Source organism: Bos taurus, chromosome 11 (genome assembly GCF_002263795.3).
Source record: "Bos taurus isolate L1 Dominette 01449 registration number 42190680 breed Hereford chromosome 11, ARS-UCD2.0, whole genome shotgun sequence".
NCBI classification, from domain to species: Eukaryota; Metazoa; Chordata; class Mammalia; order Artiodactyla; family Bovidae; genus Bos; species Bos taurus.
In genome coordinates this window covers 69,296,709-69,315,862 of record NC_037338.1, presented here as the reverse complement: position 1 = coordinate 69,315,862, position 19,154 = coordinate 69,296,709, and the positions used below count along the sequence as shown (strand labels likewise).

General features: G+C 37.6%; 1 protein-coding gene across 3 annotated transcripts in view; it reads left to right on the top strand.

Moving 5' to 3' along the window:
- The window catches only part of LCLAT1 (lysocardiolipin acyltransferase 1), a 201,650-nt gene that overhangs the window by 108,400 nt on the left and 74,096 nt on the right, over nt 1-19,154 (top strand). For all 3 annotated transcript variants that reach the window (XM_005212908.5, XM_002691445.6, XM_010810157.4), the window contains 2 exons: nt 9,138-9,284; nt 13,532-13,648. In XM_005212908.5, the coding sequence (XP_005212965.2) occupies nt 9,138-9,284; nt 13,532-13,648 (264 nt within the window). The remainder of the gene's footprint in view (nt 1-9,137; nt 9,285-13,531; nt 13,649-19,154) is intronic.

The following is a 19,154-nucleotide window of genomic DNA, read 5'->3' as shown; positions in this document are numbered from 1 at the left end:
CTTCTTAGGAGGCCCTGGGAAGGATTTTCTTCCTTAATAAAATAGGTTCATGAAGGGACAATGCCATTCCTTTCCTACTTTGGGACATTATTGTGAGAACACATCATACTTGGAGCTGCTGCAACCATCTTGCATCCAAGAGGATGGCCAAATAGAACTGTGAGAGACTGGTTTCTGAACCAGCCTTGGGGCCAGACTTGACTTGACGTGAGACACGTACACCCACGGTTTAAGACCTCTGGATTGGTATCTGTTATTTAACACAGCCTAGAGCATCCTGATACAACTTCTTTCCCACATTTCACCAATGTATACAGAAAAGTATCCAACAATTGATTTACTCATTCAGTAAATTTTATTAAATGGTTATAATGAATTAAAATTTATATGAAAACTGTCAGAAGAAATAGGTATATTAAAATATTTTACTTCTTTGGCTGGATATCATATACAGCTGTATTTTCAGATACATAACCCAGACCATTTTCATCTTAGCTGTTCTACTAGTTGAAAAATAAGTTTTTGTAGTTTCAGTTGCCAGACTTCCTTGGCTGAGACTGAGTTTTGATGTGTTTTTTTTTTTTTTTTTTGTCAAAAAGGCAGGGAAACCCATTGGGAACAAAGGTTTAATAAATTTAGTTAAGTCATCTGCCAGGCGGTATACCAGGATTATACTTTTTTCTAGAATTACATTGAGAACTAAGTAATTTTTTTAGGGTTGCATTGAGATGTGTGCGTGTGTGTATGTGTGGCCCCATGGACTGCATCCCACCAGGCTCCTCTGTCAATGAAATTATCCAGGCAAGAATACTGGACTGGAGTGCCATTTCTTATTCCAGGGGATCTTCATAGCCCAGGAATAGAACACCATGCAGGTCACTTGAGTCTCCTGCATTGGCAGGCAGATTCTTTACCACTCACACCACCTGGGAAGTTAAATGAGCTCTTGTTTTGACTGTGTTCACTGACTTCCTAACAAAGCTCAAGCTCTGAGCTGTGTGGAAGTTGACAGATTCTTTGGTTGGGAGAAATGGTTTTGGGCTTTAAGATTATTCAGTCAGTCACTTACTGGTGTTACTATGGTAAAAGTGCAAGGAAAAGTAAAAGTTGCTCAGTCATGTATGACTCTTTGTGACCCCAAGGACTATACAGCCCATGAAATTCTCCAGGCCAGAATACTGGAGTGGGTAGCCTTTCCCTTCTCCAGGGGATCTTCCCAACCCAGGGATCGAACCCAGGTCTCCCACATTGCAGGCAGAGTCTTTACCAGCTGAGCCACAAGGGAAGCTCTTACTACAGTTCAGTTCAGTTCAGTCACTCAGTCGTGTCTGACTCTTTGCAACCCCATGAATCACAGCACGCCAGGCCTCCCTGTCCACTGCCAACTCCCGGAGTCCACCCAAACCCCTGTCCATCGAGTCAGTGATGCCATCCAGCCATCTCATCTTCTGTCATCCCCTTCTGCTCCTGCCGCCAATCCCTCCCAGCATCAGGGTCTTTTCCAGTGAGTCAGCTCTTCTCATGAGGTGGCCAAAGTACTGGAGTTTCAGCTTCAGTATCAGTCCTTCCACTGAACACCCAGGACTGATCTCCTTTAGGATGGACTGGCTGGATCTCATTGCAGGCCAAGGGACTCTCAAGAGTCTTCTCCAACACCACAGTTCAAAAGCATCAATTCTTCTGCATTCAGCTTTCTTCACCATCCAACTCTCATATCCATACATGACTACTGGAAAAACCATAGCCTTCACTAGATGGACCTTTGTTGGCAAAGTAATATCTCTGCTTTTAAATATGCTATCTAGGTTGGTCATAACTTTCCTTCCAAGGAGTAAGTGTCTTTTAATTTCATGGCTGCAGTCACCATCTGCAGTGATTTTGGAACCCCCAAAAAATAAAGTCTGACACTATTTCCACTATTTCCCCATCTATTTCCCATGAAGTGATGGGACCAGATGCCATGATCTTCATTTTCTGAATGTTGAGCTTTAAGCCAAGTTTTTCACTGTCCTCCTTCACTTTCATCAAGAGGCTTTTTAGTTAGTGAAAAGCACTTTCTGCCATAAGGGTGGTGTCATCTGCATATCTGAGGTTATTGATATTTCTCCCGGCAATCTTGATTCCAGCTTGTGCTTCTTACAGCCCAGCGTTTCTCATGATGTACTCTGCATAGAAGTGAAATAAGCAGGGTGACAATATACAGCCTTGATGTACTCCTTTTCCTGTTTGAAACCAGTCTGTTGTTCCATGTCCAGTTCTAACTGTTGCTTCCTGACCTGCATACAGGTTTCCCAAGAGACAGGTCAGATGGTCTCGTATTCCCATCTCTTTAAGAATTTTCCACAGAAAATGACATTTTCTCAGGATTAGTTGGGGGTTATGGGTTTTGGGGAAAAGCCCCACAAATGTGAACTGACTCATTTCATGGGGAGGGTTCATTATATCAACCTAGCTTATCATGGTGATATTAATTATAATCATTTGGTTAAGGTGCTGTCTGCCAGAATTCTGCACCACAAAATTAATGTTTTCTCCTCTATTTTATTCAGTAAGAGCAGTCCACATACAAGTGCTGGTTGTGGATAGCAGAATTAAACTTCACCTCCTAGAGTGGGGAGTATCTACGTATTTTATTTGTAATTGTGTGAAGGAGATTTGTCCCTTCTCCTCAGTTGTTTAATTATCCAATATGAATTATCAATTTTTATTTATCAATTTAATTATAAATTATTTTTATAATAATTTATATTTAATTATCAATATTTAATTTAATTTTTAAATTTAATTTAATTTAATATTTAGTTTAATTATCAATATTTTATTCTTTGGGTTATAATCTAATAGTACTGTTGTTTATTTTGTAAATTCTGAGAAATAGAACTTACTCTCCTGGATTTATTTGTATAACCATTGTTATGCACAACCACAGTCAGTAAATAGTATTTGCTCATGATTGTTGTGATATGAGTTGATATAAAATTTGCATCTGTTCATATTATCACTCATTCTCATTTAAGAGAGGCCTGTGGGTAACATTTCCTTGGTGCATCCATACCCTATATTCAGGATTACAAATTTGTAGAAGAGAACAGTTTGTCATCTCTTGCACATTGCTTTTTTGTTTCTGGCATTGCATCCATGGTCTCATAGTAGATACTGTAATGAATTAATAAAAACTTGGACAATAGTGATAAATTAATCTATCTTTGAAGTTCAGTTTTTAGCACATTAGGTGAGTAGTATAGATATTTCTGTGGTTCTCATAACTACAATTTATCCTTGAACACCACTGGTTTCAACTGCATGTGAATTTAATCCACTTGAGGTATTTTTCCCCTAATAAATATGTACTGTAGTACTATACAATGTGTGGTTGGTTGAATCCATGGATGTGTAACTATGGGTATGGAGGGAATAACAGTAAAGTTATAAGTGGATTTTCAACTGAGCTCGAGGGCAGGAACCCCTAACCCCAACGCTGATCAAGGGTTAACTGTATATTCATCTACACTAAAATGAAAAAAGGAAAAATAAAATGCTGTGGAAGGCTTACTTTTTATGGAAAAAGAATGCATAATGTTAAAAATACACTCAAATAGTTTTTTTTCCCCCCTAGCCAACTCTAAAACTTGATAAAAGAAAATTTAAGCCAAGGAAAACCAGGTTCTAAACTTATGGAATATCTTTAGACTATAGAGTATGGTCAGAGATTATGCCTGTCTGTTTTGAGAAGGCAGTGCTGATAATGTAAATGGGGTTTTTGAAAAAAAGATGGTTGTAGCAGAGCCATGCCAGCACCCACAGAATCTACCTTTATAAACCTGCTAGACTCTCCATCCTTGGCTGAGAAATTCAGGTGATAAGACGAAATGTCCTCCAATGGAAAAAGTATGAGACAGGCAGGTTATATAGACTAATTCCAAATTACATGATTAGTTGCACGGTTATTTATCAGTCCATAAAATTATGAAATAATATATGATAACCTCAAGATTACTAAGAAAACTGTTAAGAAAAATCTGGATATTGCTTTTTAAGAAAAATAGGGATATTGCTTTAAACATAAATAACATGTAGAATTGGTAATGAAATGGGGAGAAAAAGACTCACAAGGCTTTGTGATTTTTATGAAAGAGAGAAGAACATTTAAGTTGAAGAGAATAAAAAAGATTGAAAAGCATTAGTGATGTATAAATGGAACATGAGAAGGCAAAGCACAAAGAATCATCATATCTTCAGAGGAGAGTTCTAAGAAGCTGACGATTCAGTCATTTTACTTGCCATTCTGGGATTTCTGAAACATATAAAATATTAGAAAAGTTTTATGACAGTCCTGTGGGTCTTCCTATAGCTGTCTCACTGGGAATGGAGAAATACACTCAACCTGTCAGTGTGTTCAGTCTAGAACAACTGTGAAGACAATGCAGAATTCACATTTGAGGAAAGTCACAGCTTTAAAGAAAGTCTGAGAATAGACTCTCTGAAGAACAGGTATTTCTTTGAGGAGAACATCAACTGTGTTTAACTAACCCTTAGAGAGATTCAAGTACATATTGCAAAGAGGCTGTTTAGTACAGTGGTTAAAAACATCAGCTTTGGAGCCAGACTGCCTGCATTTGAAACCTGGTTTTACCACATACTAGTTCTTTGAGTCTCAATGTACCTTAGTTTCCTCATCCATAAAATCGGAATAATTTTACCTAATTTATATAGTTGTCTTGATAATTAAATGAATTAATTCAGTCAACATTTTTATTAAAACTACTTCTGTCTGTATGTGTCATAGCTTATTATAGTTTTTGTTCTTTTTCCGTAAAAAATTGGCTTCTGTGATACAGAATCAGTTGTAAATTTTGAAAATTAAAGAGTTGCTTGCTGAAATGATCAATTAGTAGACCAGACACCACAGAAGAACAAATTAATGAGTCAGATGACCAAGCTAAAAGATTTTCCTTAAATGATAGGAGATGAAAATCATGAGAGGAAAAATCCAGAACTTTTAACATCTATCTAAGAGATGTTCCAAATAGAAAGTCTAAAGGAATGAAGAAGAGAAAAAAATAATGTTTTCTTAAATAATGGAAGGAATATTCCCAATTTTAGAGACATTCATGTTAGAAGAGTATCCTCACTGCTGAGCAGAATTAGTGAAAAAGTTGCATACCTGTATTCATATTGGTAAAGTTTCACAAAACCAGGGATACAGAGAAAATCAATAAAGCTTTCAGAGGGGGAAAATTAGGTGATCTACAGAAATAAGATTGATATCAGACTTCTTATTAGCTATATCAAGTTAAAGAAGACTGTGGGCAAAATAGCTTTGAAATTTTGAGGGGAAAATGATTTGGTAGTCTCAAGTTCTGTTTTAAGCAAAACTAGCCTCCAAAATTGAGAACAACAACAACAAAAATTACATTTCAGAAATATGAAGACTCAAGCATTTTTTGACAGAAATTCCTTAAGGAGGACTAACAGAAGGATGTGAGATATAAGAAACAAATGATACGAGAAGCCAAGACAGACTTACTGAGTCAAGTCTAAATATTTAGAAATATTTCTGTGACACATAAGGAATGGTAGTAGTAATAATAATGGCAGTTTGGGGGAACTATTGGATGATTTGTTCGAATTTTGGAAGAGAGACAAGAGGAAAGCATAATTTTTTGTTTAGGGGAAGATTGTTTATTAACTCAGTGTTGACAGTTATTAAAATGTTTGTTAGAAATAGAAAAGTGAAGTTATTTAAATTTAAATCTTTGTTCGAAATAGAAAAGTAAAGTAAAGCATGACCTTTAAAATAATAGAGTTTATAATTTCCAAGTCACTAGAAGAGGGGTGAGCGATTGTGAGTGGGAGAATTTTTTGTCATACTTTTCTGTCCTTGACGCAATATCCTTGGTACTTTTGTAACTTAAGCATAATAATGATGATAGTGAGTACTTATTGAATACTTTGTGCTAAATAATCTTATTTATTTCTTACAATTCCTATCAGGTAAAATACTATTGTGACATTATGCTTATTATTACATTTGGGATCAATGAGGGACAATGGCTTAAGGCTGACCAGCTGGTTTGTGGTGGCTCCCTGATTCTAACCCACACAGTCTCACTCCAGAGTTACACAAAGCCTACCGACTGCACTGTGGGTGTAGGTGTCCTCAGGTGAAAGAGGAGAGACATGTAGGTGTCTATCCGGTGGCTGTCACTGACAATAAATACAGTGGGTGAGCAGCAGTTGAACACGTGTCAGCAAGACCTATGCTGCTAAACTTATTTATATTTGTAGACTATAGTATTCTAGTTTGAACTTGCTTGTGCTTAGTCACTCAGTCATGTCCAACTCTTTGAGACCCCATGGAATGGAGCCCACCAGGGTCCTCTGTCCATGGGGATTCTCCAGGCAAGAAAACTAGAGTTGGTTGCCATGCCCTCCTCCAGGGATCTTCCCAACCCAGGGATACCACATTGCAGGTGGATTCTTTACCATCTGAGACACCAGAGGAAGCCTAAAAATACTGGAATTGGTAGACTATCACTTCTCTGAGGGAACTTCCTGACCCTGGAATTGAACTGGGTTCTCTTGCATTGCAAGCAATTCTTTACCAGCTGAGCTACCAGGGAAGCCCCAGTTTGTACTTACTCAAACCAAATAATATGGTCAAAATCCTTCAAGCTAGGCTTCAGCAGTATGTGAACCCAGAACTTCCGAATATACAAGCTGGATTTAGAAAAGATAGAGGAACCAGAGATCAAATGGCCAACATTCATTGGATCATAAGAAAAGCAGGAGAATTCCAAAAAAACATCTGCTTCATTGACTACAGTAACGCCTTTGACTGTGTGGATCACAACAAACTGTAGAAAATTCTTGAAGACACCACCATACCTGTCTCCTGAGAAACCTGTATGCAGGTCAAGAAGCAACAGTTGGAACCAGACGTGGAGCAGTAGACTGGTTCAAAATTGGGAAAGGCATATGACAAGGCGTATGTATGCTGTCCTCCCTCTGCATATTTAACTCCTATGAAGAGTACATCATGTGAAATGTGAGGCTGGATGACTCACAAGCTGACATCAAGATTTCAGCTAGGAGAAATATCTTCAACTTTAGATATGCAGATGGTACCACTCTAATGGCAGAAAGTAAAGAGGAACTTAAGAGCCTTTTGATGAGGGTGAAAGAGGAGAGTGAAAGAGCTGGCTTAAAACTTAACATTCAAAAAACTAAGATCATGACATCTGCCCCCATCACTTCATGGCAAATAGATGGTGAAACAATGGAAACAGTGACAGTTTATTTTCTTGGGCTCCAAAATCACTGTGGACAGTGACTTCAGCCATGAAATAACCAAAAATAAAATCCAAATAAAGTCCTACAACTTTACTAAATAACCAAGTAAAGTCAAAAAAACCCCAAAAAACAAAACCCTACAGTCTTTAAAGTCACTGATTAAATGATGTAATGATAGTTCTGTATGTTTTCAGGGTCCTACCGTATCTACCTAATGACAGTAACTATTGTTTTAGTTGTGTTTGATTGCAAGAAACTACCACTCATCCCCTCTAGCTGAAATAAGAAAAGCATGTTGTAAAGATACACATGGCAGTAAGGGAGATGGAGTCTTGTGGATATTCAAGAGGTGAAACCAAAGACTGACCAGCCCTTGTGGAAAACTGCCTGTTGTTCTGGATTGCAGTCAGCTTTAGGGGCCTCAATAGCAGAGGTTGTTTAGGTCTTCACTACAGTGGGCCCCCTTTATTTTGCCTTGGGTACTACTGTCTCTGTTATCTGCTTTTTTGTCCTCCGTTTGTCTGACATACCAACTTGTTTTCTCCATGGTCCCAGGTAAAATTTCTGAGAGAAAACATTGGATTGGCCAGATAGTTACTGTGCATGGCCCGGGGTTTTCATGCTTCGTGGACTGTCAGATAAGACTATTGATTATCTGCCTTAAGTCAGGTGTATTTACCACAGTTCAGTACAGTTCAGTCACTCAGTTGTGTCCGACTCTTTGTGACTCCATGGACTGCAGCACTCCAGGCTTCCCTGTCCATCACCAACTCCCGGAGTTTATCCAAAACTCATGTTCATTGAGTCAGTGATGCCATCCAGCCATTTCATCCTCTGTCATCTGCTTCCCCTCCTGCCCTCAATCTTTCCCAGCATCAGGGTCCTTTCAAATGAGTCAGCTGTTCGCAAGAGGTGGCCAAAGTATTGGAGTTTCAGCTTCAACATCAGTCCTTCCAATAAATATTCAGGACTGATTTCCTTTAGATTGGCCTGGTTGGATCTCCTTGCAGTCCAAGGGACTCTCAAGAGTCTTCTCCAACACCACACACAGTTCAAAAGTATCAATTCTTCAGTGCTCAGCTTTCTTTATAGTCCAACTCTCACATCCGTACATGACTACTGGAAAACCCATAGCTTTGACTAGATAGACCTTTGTCGACAAAGTAATATCTCTGCTTTTGAATATGCTGTCTAGGTTGGTCATCACTTTCCTTCCAAGGAGTAAACGTCTGTTAATTTCATGGCTGCAGTCACCATCTGCAGTGATTTTGGAGCCCAGAAAAATAAAGTCTGACACTGTTTCCACTGTTTCCCCATCTATTTCCCATGAAGTGGTGGGACCGGATGCCATGATCTTCGTTTTCTGAATGTTGAGCTTTAAGCCAACTTTTTCACTCTCCACTTTTACTTTTGATTGAGTAGTACCGAAAGGGAAATACTAAAGACTTTGTACACATGGCTTGAGAACAGATCCTTTGCTTACTGCTTTTGTAAGCCTGATAACACATAGTAACTTGGTTAAAATGTCTGTTTAATTTGGGATTTTAACTTTGGATGAGTTACTAATAAATATTAAGGCAGTTCTTCTTTGTATTTCAATAGCTAGGTTTGGCTTGAAAAGAGGCTTTGGAGAATTTTGAAAATCTTACAATTTAGCTAACTCCTTTAAGAATGTCATCTGGTGTATCTGTTATTTAATCCAAGGTCAGTGCCAAATTTAAGGTATGTCATGAGATGCTCATTATGAAAGTAATTTATAGTAAAACCCCAAAACTCTAAAATATATATTTTAAATGTGGATATTGGTTAAAATTATATGTAAATACTTGTTAAATTGATTCTAGGTTGGGCTATGCAGGCTGCTGCCTATATCTTCATTCATAGGAAATGGAAGGATGACAAGAGCCATTTTGAAGACATGATTGATTATTTTTGTGATATACGTGAACCACTTCAACTCCTCCTATTCCCTGAGGGGACTGATCTCACAGGTAAGGTGGCCTGGGCTTGGATCACAGAACTTCACAACATGAAAGGAAAGTGAAAGTGAAGTCGTTCACTTGTGTCCGACTCCTTGACTCTTTGCCACCCCATGGACTGTAGCCTACCAGGCTCCTCTGTCCATGGGGTTTTCCAGGCAATAGTACTGGAGTGGATTGCCATTTCCTTCTTTAACATGAAGGTACTCTGAAATCAGCTATCTGGTCTAAATTTCTCAGTCCTCAGGCAACTGAACACTAGTGAGATTAATGGCCCATCCCTGGGGTCATTCAGTTGGCACATCAGAACCCAGAACTCCTGATGTTCAGCCCATAGAATTTATAATTGGCAACTCCAAGAAATAGTGTTTTTATATATTAGTATTATATACTAAATTATATACTTAGTATGTTTATATAACTAATATATATGTTTATATTATATAACTAATTATATATTAGTATATTTGATTTTTATAGTTTAAATTCTATAGTAGTTAGATCACAGAGGGTAATACTGAGCATAATATTGGCTGCATATTATTTAACCTTGAAATTATATTGTAAGTTTATTAATTCCCAGAGCTGAATTATCATTGGGAAGTTTTAATGGACAGACTGCCATATTTACATTTTTTAATATTTAGAATGTGTAACAGTTAAATTTGGGTATTGAAATCAGCTGTATTAGAGTAAGAAAGTCATTTTCGGAAGTGATAGATTTATATTTGTGAATGCCAAAATGTACACCAAAGAGTGGCAACTTTGGAAGTTATTTAGTTATTAAAAAGATAATTGGGTAAAAGCTCATGGGTTGCTGTTACTTTGGTATATCAGTATAAAAATGTTCATACATTAGATATTCAGAAGTTATAAGGTAGATATTTTAAACTTTTTTCACTCTATTTTTTCTCAAGTATCGTTTTTAAGTGATGAAGTTAACATCTATTTGAGTATTTTCAGGGTCCAGAATACTCATTATTCCATGATGTAGTTGCATGTTTTTAAAGTTAGAACAGTATTTGCCAGATAGAGGAAACAGACTGATCTTAAAGCTTAAAAAAAATTTTTAAACAGTATTTTACAAATAGTTTTGAGTTGGGATATGATTTTTTTTTTCTAAGTAAGCTAGCAAATTACCTTTGGTGTGAAAAAATATTTGTTAAAGGTGTTTTTTACCTTCCATGATTAACTTTAAACTTGGGTTTTTAAGCCCAAAGAGAATGTTTTATGATCCTCTTTAGGTTCTGAATCCAAATTGTTGGCACATTTTTTAATTAGTGCATTTAAATGTAACTTTAAATATATTTCTATTTTCATATGTTATCATTGTTTATAAACCTTTTTTTTGCTTATGCAAGTAATATACACAATACTACACAAGTTAATTTGGGGAAATTTATACTTTTTGTACTTAATGTTATATTGTAATATCACACATTGTTAGTCATGGTTCTTCAGAAAAATAGAACCACCTCTGTATGTGTGTGTATGTGTGTAGAAAGAGAGGAAAAGAGAGAGAAGGGGTGGGTCAAATTAGGAATTGGCTCACATGATTGTGGAGGGTGGTAAATTAAAAATAGATAGGGTATGTCAGGTGGAGACTAGGGGAGAGTTGCAGTTTGAGTCCAAAAGCAGTCTGCTGGCAGAACTCTTTTTTTCGTTTGAGGAGTGAAAGTGAAAGTCGCAGAGTCATGTCTGACTCTTTGTGACCCCATAGACTATACATTTTCTCCAGGCCAGAATAAATGGGTAGCTGTTCTCCTCTCTAGGGGATCTTCCCAACCCAGGGATCAAACCCAGGTCTCCCATATTGCAGGCAGATTCTTTACCAGCTGAGCCATCAGGGAAGCCCAAGAACACTGGAGTTGGTGGCCTTTCCCTCCTCCAGTGGATCTTCCCAATCCAGGAATCGAACTAGGGTCTCCTGCATTGCAGGCAGATTTTTTATGCTGCTGAGTTACCAGGTAAGCCCTTGTTTAAGGAGATTAGTCCTTTTCTCTGAAGGCCTTCAACTGATTGGATGAAGCCTACTCACATAATGCAAAGTCTATTGGTTTAAATATTAATCTCATCAAAAACACCTTCACAGACACAGCTCAAATAATGTTTGACCAATATCTGGGTACTTTGACCTAGCTGATTTGCCACACAAAATTAACCATCACAGTTGGTATACTATGATTTTGTGTTTTGTTTTCCTGATTTGGAAAGGAAAGCTTTTCTTGGTATTTAACAACTATAATATTACATGCAGTTCAACACCCTTGTATATTTAGTAAACTTCTTCATTTAATAAATATATGAGTGCCTGGAGCCTCATATACCAAAAAATCTCTACTTTCATGAAACTTATATTCTAAGAGGAAAGACAGATAAAAAAACAATAAAAATATGCCAGGTATTCATGCATGCCTTACAGGAAAAGCAAGATAAGGAGAGAGTAATAAAAGATGGGGGCATAGGGTGCTGTTTAAGTAAGGTGGTTTGAGAGGGCCCCTTGAGTGATAGTTGCTCATCATGGCTGACTCTTTGCAACCCCATGGACTGTAGCCTGCTAGGCCCCTCTGTCCATGAAATTCTCCAGGCAAGATTACTGGAGTGGGTTGCCATTTCCTTCTCCAGAAAAGACCCCTTAACTTTTCATTTAAGTAGAGACTAAATGAACAAAGTAGAAGATCATGCAGATGTCTGAGTAGAAGGCATTCTGGCTAGCAGGAAGAATCTGAGGTGGAACATGACTGTTTGGTTTGAGAACATCTGAGCAGATAGTATCATTGAAGTGGCAGGGCATGCTGGTGTTAGAGTGTTAAGAGGGAGCCAGCTGATGAGACAGGAGGCTGTGGTGAGAAAGTGAGGTGCTAGTCCATTAGTCCTAATAATCACAGAGTCTGGGGGTAGGCAGATGAAGTGGGCAAGGAGGAGAAAATCTGCAGCTCTGATCTATGTCTGATTATTTCTGTCTTCCCACGTCGTGCCCATGCTTTTTAGAACTACTTCCACCTGTATTCACATTTTACATCAGAGTTCAGTTTTGGTCTTCAGATCCCCCAAGTCTATGACCAGCTGCAAGAGAGAACTGAAGAGTAGTTACCTACTCATCTTTGTGGTGACTCTGGGATTCCCCATCCCATGTAAGATCCTGCCAGTTGTCTATAAAATACTGTTCTGTAGTCCCATGCCCACAATACCCCCAGAATAAGAGAGGAGCTTATTCCTTTTCTTGTTTAGGGCTTTTACTTTTGACCTGCTAGAGATCTGTTTAATCTTTTGACTCAGTTTACAGGAGTGTTCTTTTAGTGTTTTAGTGTTGTGGAATCCATCTATACTTTTTTGAGATTTTGAGAACTCCATGGTCTTAAATGTACTCCTCAGAAAATAGTATTTATTTATATAGGTTTTTTTTTTTTTTTTTTCCCACCCCCTGGTGACTTGGAATGGTCTAAATTTCAGGATGCAGCTGAGAATTGCAGGTTCTAACATCTGTTGTCATCAGAAAGTATTTCATGATCTCCACCAGCAGCTGAGGCCAAATTTCTAAACACTTTACTTTTTCCAAATATAATTGCTGAATAATGGGCTTGGTTCTTCTTGGAACTTACAAAGTTACCTCATGGAATGGAAAAAGTTTTTGCCAACAGTTGGAACATATACTTGACTCAGTAACTATATTCAGCCAAACCATGTTCAGATGTTTGTACATGATGTGCTAATCATGTGCCCATTCTGTTGTGGAGTGGTTTTAGTTAGTAGTATTAGTGTGCTGTGCGCCTGAGCAAGGCAGATACTTCACATTGCACTGAAGCCCTAAATTATGGGGTTAAAACAGTGTTGATCTGTTTGGCAAATTGTTGGTAATTTCTTCTGGATGTCCAGATCCTTATGTTTTATTACTATTTTATTTCATCTTTATATTCTAGCATTTCAATTTTTATTATGTTATGAAAATTTTAGTTATTAGTATTTTATTTATATTTCAGTTTTCATTGTGTATTGACTATTTTATAAAATCTCTTAAAGAATTGAATATGTTATAAAACATCTTTGATACCTTATTATAAGAATTTTCAAAATTCCAGTAAGTAGGTAACTCTAGGATTATTGTTAGGGATTTAATAAAGTATTTCTATCATTTGATTCAGCATGTTATATTGAATAATTACAGAAAAATTAATTGCCATTTTTATAAAAAATTTGTACCATTTCCTTTCTTTACTTATCATTCTTTATTTTATGGCTTCTACTATCGTTTTGTTTAGAAAATAGCATGACTCGAAGTAATGAATTTGCTGAAAAGAATGGACTTCAGAAATACAAATATGTCTTACATCCAAGAACTACAGGCTTTACTTTTGTAGTTGACCGTCTAAGAAAAGGTAAGCACCTGTCTCAAAATGCACTTTTTTTATGTAAGTGGCAAAAATTGGTGAACTTCACATGTAGCTCTTTTGAATTTACAAAGCACTTTTTTATACTTTATTTCAAGAAATAAGAATAGTACTGTATTTTTATACTGACTTGACTCCATGCACTAAAATGTTTTAAAACAATCAAAAGAAAACATTTTTTCCCCTTTTTTGGAATAGAAAATAATAAAATAATGCATAGTTAGACTATCATTCCATTTTTAAATGTTTCTTAAAAGTCGTGAAACTGTCTTGAGAGTATCTTATCACCTATAGTTATTTATAGCTTAAAAAATATTTTTATATTCATTATTCCACTAAGTGCAACAAATGATTCTGGTTGGTAGAAAGGAAGTACTGCTACCTCCATTTTATTGTTAAATAGAAGTTGCATCCAAGGTGGTTAGTAAATTTCCATAGGTCATGGATAGAACCTCATTCTTCTGCTTCCTACTCTGTGGCTTGTACTACCCTCTGCCCCTCATGTCCTCTAGAACCATGTCTATCGAAGGGCATCTAGAGATAAGGTTGATTCCATTGACCATGTCACACTCATTTAAATGTTTACATTTTGATATTTTTATGGGGAAAGAAACAACTGTACATTTTGTTCTAGCTGCATATTTAAGTATTTATATCTTCATACACATATGTACATACAAATAAATAATAGACATATGGATATATATGGAAAAGGAACTATCCAGAATCACCCTAATTGGCATCACTGTTGTTCCTTTAGGGTTTAATGTACTTTAAGATGGAATGTATAACCTCATTTAGTGAACCCTGCCAAAAGAAGTATCTTTACAACTAAGTACTCATGAGTTTAAAGAAATGTATAAGAAGTCCAAAATCACATTAGTATAGTAAACTAAAGATGTTGCCCCTATTAGTTTGGCTTGCCTTTGGAATTCAGTGGTTATAACTAAAATGAAATGGAAACATGGGCTTGATGGTCATATTGTATATGACCGTCTACCCATAGAAACTCATGGAGAACACAGTTCTTTATGCCCATGGAATAGGACAGGGAGCCCCAAGACATTAAAGCAGTGATCCTGCTATTTTTTTTTCTTCCCCAAAACATGGTACCACTTACTGTGGCATTCAGTTTAGGCTCACCCTTCTCATTCCATAATATGTTTTTTACTTTCTAATTGTCTACTATTTTATAGTATTTAATGATTACTTTTAAAGTATTTCTGACATCATGGAACATTCTGTTGGAACACATCTTTTGCTAATAAAGATCTTTTTAATTGTAGGCAGGATAATGGAGAAATTATTTTACAGTGGATAAGGATATATCTATAGAACTATCTGTTCTGAAATCTGGAAAATATTTTAGTAGCACACTGATTTATAACTTTGGGGAACGTGTATTGCTTAGTCATCACTCAGAGTACTAGTTAACAACCACAGTATATAATTTTTCCTGCCCAAACTGGCAACTGTACCCCCTTCAATGTACCAGTCAAAAAAAAAAAAAAGGTAATACACACGGCTCCATTTGCTTCAGTTAAAAAAAGTTGATGAGTCTCTTTATTTCAGTTAGAAAAGTAGAATGGGTCCTATATACTATGATAATAATAGAAACAAGAAATGTGATGGCTATAATAGTAATCTAATTAGAACAGTAGCTAACATTTATTGAACATTTACTAAGTACCAGGCATTATGCTAAGTGCTTTGTGTGCGTAAAGTCAGTTAACCCTCACAACAACCAATATTTAACTTATAGAGCAGAAATTGAGGGGAAGAATCAGTTCAGAGTTATTGGAATATAGTTTGTCTGACTGAGTAGGCTGTGCTCCTTCTACTGTAATATGGTGCCTCTTGTATTTATAGTGTGATTTCAGTTGAAGCACCTTTGTAATAGTGAGCTGGCTGGTTTCTTCAAGGAAAGTATTTAAAAGAAAAAAGAGGCTAAATGGCCAGATAATGGAGAGATGGTAGTCACAAGTTGAAGTGGTTATGATGCTACCTGAGATAACAAGGGGAGCAGGCACAGTCTGGTTGGGGTGAGGAGGTGGCAAGTGGACAGAAGGAGAATAGGTTTCATCAAGAATCAGAGGTAAAGTGGTTCTTAGACCACCATCTAGTCAGAGTGTCCTTTTAGAAAAGCAGTCTAATACTCAAACAGGGCCCAGCACAACTGTCTTATCTTTTTGAGATCTGCTTTTAGTAGTCAATTAAGTGAAAAAGCAGCTTGTGTTAAACAAATGACCATCATAAATAAATATTCCAGTGGCAACCTGGAGACCACATATTAAAACCAATTACTGAAGAAATCTATGAAGACAAGATGGCAGAGTAGAAGGACTCAGACCTACCTCCTCTCACTAAAACACCCAAATCACAACTGCTGAATAACCATCAACAAAAAAGACACAAACCTACCAAAAAAGATACTTTACCCACAAAGACAAAGCAGAAGCCACAAAAAGATGGTAGGAGGAGCACTTTCATGATATGATGAAATCCCATCCCTCTGAGTGGGCGACCCACAAACTAGAAAATAATCATATCAAGAGGTTCTCGCACAGGAGTGAGAACTGAGAGCCCTGTTTCAGACTCCCCAGCCTGCAGGTCCTCCCCTCCTGGCAGGAGAAGGAGCCCCCAGAGCAATTTGGCTTTGAAGGCCAGTGGAGCTTGAGTAGAGGGGCTCCACAGGACTGGGGGAAACAGATTCCACTCTAAGAGAGCACAAACAAGGTTTCATGTGCATAGGGACCAAGAGCAAACCAATGACTCCATAAGAACGTGGGCCAGACCTGCTTGTGGGTCTTGGAGGGCCTCCTGAGGGAGACAGAGGTAGTCTGTGGCTCACTCTGGGGACAAGGACACTGATGGTTGACACCCAGGGGATTCTCTTGAGTGTGAGCTTTCCTGGAGGTTGCCATTTTGGCACCAAGATCTTGCCCCACCCAACAGCCCGCAGGTTCCAGTGATGGAACGCTTCAGGCCAAACAACCAACAAGGTGAGAACACAGCCCCACCAATCAGGGGACAAGCTGACTAAAGCTGTCCTGAGCCAACAGCCATTCTATAAACACACCCTTTGACACAGCCCTGCCCTCCAGAGAGCTGGAATCCAGCTCTACCCACCAGGAAGCAGGCACAAGCCTCCTTGGCTTACTTACTGGGGGACAGAAACCACAACCAAGAAGAATTATAATCCTACAGCCTAAGAAACAGAGACCATGAATATAGAAAGTTACGCAAAATGAGATGGCAGAAAAATATGTTCCAGAGAAAGGAATAAGATAAAACTCCAGAAGAACAGGTAAGCAAACTAGAGATAGGTAATGTATCTGACAAAGAATTCAGAGTTTTGATAGGAAAGATGATCTAAGATCTCAGAAAAAGAATGGAGGCACAGACCAAAAGGATACAAAAATGTTTAATAAAGAGCTAGAAGCTTTGAAGAACAAACAGATGAACAATACATTAACTGAAAAAATACACTGGACAGAATCAATATCAGAATAAATGAGGCAGAAGAATAATTGAGCTGGAAGACAGATTGGTGGAAACCCCTGCTGCAGTACAGAATAAAGAGTAAAAGAATGAAAAGAAATGAGGACAGTACCAGTGACCTCTGGGACAACCTTAAACACACCTTGCATTCCAGGGGTCCCAGAAGAGAGAAAGGGCCTGAGAAAATGTTTGAAGAGATAATAACTGAAAACTTCCCTAACCTGGGAAAGGAAACAGTCACCTGAGTCGAGATGTACAGAGAGTCCCATATAGGAGAAACCTAAGGATAAACACACCAAGACAAACACTAATCAGATTGACCAAAATTAAAGGCACAGAGAAAATATTAAAAGCAACAAGGCAAAAGCAACAAATAGCATAACAGGAGCTCCCATAAAGTTATCAGCTGATTGTTCAGCAGAAACTCTGAAGGCCAGAAAGGAGTGGCATGATACATTAAAGTGATGAAAGGGCAAAAGCTACAACCAAGAATACTATAACCAGGAAGACTCTTACTCAGGTTCCATGGAAAGATCAAAACAGACAGGCTAAACCTGAGAGAATTCAGCACCACCAAAACAGCTTTGCAGCAAATGCTAAAGGAACTTCTCTAGATGGAAAAGAAAAGGCCATAACTACAAACAAAATTATGAATGAGAAAGCTTTGCCAGTAAAGGCAAACATACAGTAAAGCTAGAAATCACCCACTCACAAATGCAGGATCAAAATGAGCAGCTCTGACAAGAGGAAATTACAAATGAAAGATGTTGGAAATGCATTTGAAATTAAGAGTCCAGCAACTTAATTTGTGTGTGTCTGTGTATGTGTGTGTATTTTCATACACACACGTATAGACTGCTATATCAAATCCTCATGGCAACAGCAAACCAAAATTCTACAGTAGACACACACACACGATAAGCAACACAAACAAAACACTAAAGATAGCCATCAAATCACATGAGAGGAAAACAAAACAGGAAGGGAAGAAAAACAACCAAAAAAAAAAAGCAAAAAACACACCCCAAACAATTAACAGGATGGCAATAAGAACATAAATATTGACAATTACTTTAAATGTAAATGGATTAAGTGCTTCAACCAAAAAACACAAAATGGGTGAACTGACACAAAAATCAGACCTGTATATATGCTGTCCACAAGAGACCCACTTCAGTCTAGGACATATACAGACTGACAGTAAAGGAATGGAAAAGATATTCCATGCAAATGGCATTCAAAGAAAGCTGGAGTAGTAGTCCTCATATCAGAAAAAATAGACATTAAAAAAGACTACTACAAGACACAGAGTAGGATACTACATAATGATCAAGTGATCGAGAAGATAAAACCACCGTTAATATATACGCACCCAGCATAAGAGCACCTCAATATATAAGGCAAATACTAACAGCCACAAAAGGAGAAATTGACACAGTAATAGTGGGGGACTTCAACACCACACTTAGATCAATGGACAGAATCATCTAGAAAGAAAATCAGGAAACACTGGCCTTAAATAGCAAATTAGATCAGATAGAGTTAATTGATACAAATTAACTTATTTAGGCTGTATGCTGTCACCCTGCTTATTTAACTTATATGCAGAGTACATCATGAGAAACGCTGGGCTGGAAGAAGCACAAGCTGGAATCAGGATCCCTGGGAGAAATATCAATAACCTCAGATATGCAGATGATACCACCCTTATGGCAGAAAGTGAAGAGGAACTAAAAAGCCTCTTGATGAAAGTGAAAGAGGAGAGCAAAAATGTTGGCTTAAAGCTCAACATTCAGAAAACGAAGATCATGGCATCTGGTCCCATCACTTTATGGGAAATAGATGGGGAAACAGTGGAAACAGTGTCAGACTTTATTTTGGGGGGCTCCAAAATCACTGCAGATGGTGACTGCAGCCATGAAATTAAAAGACGCTTACTCCTTGGAAGGAAAGTTATGACCAACCTAGATAGCATACTCAAAAGCAGAGACAT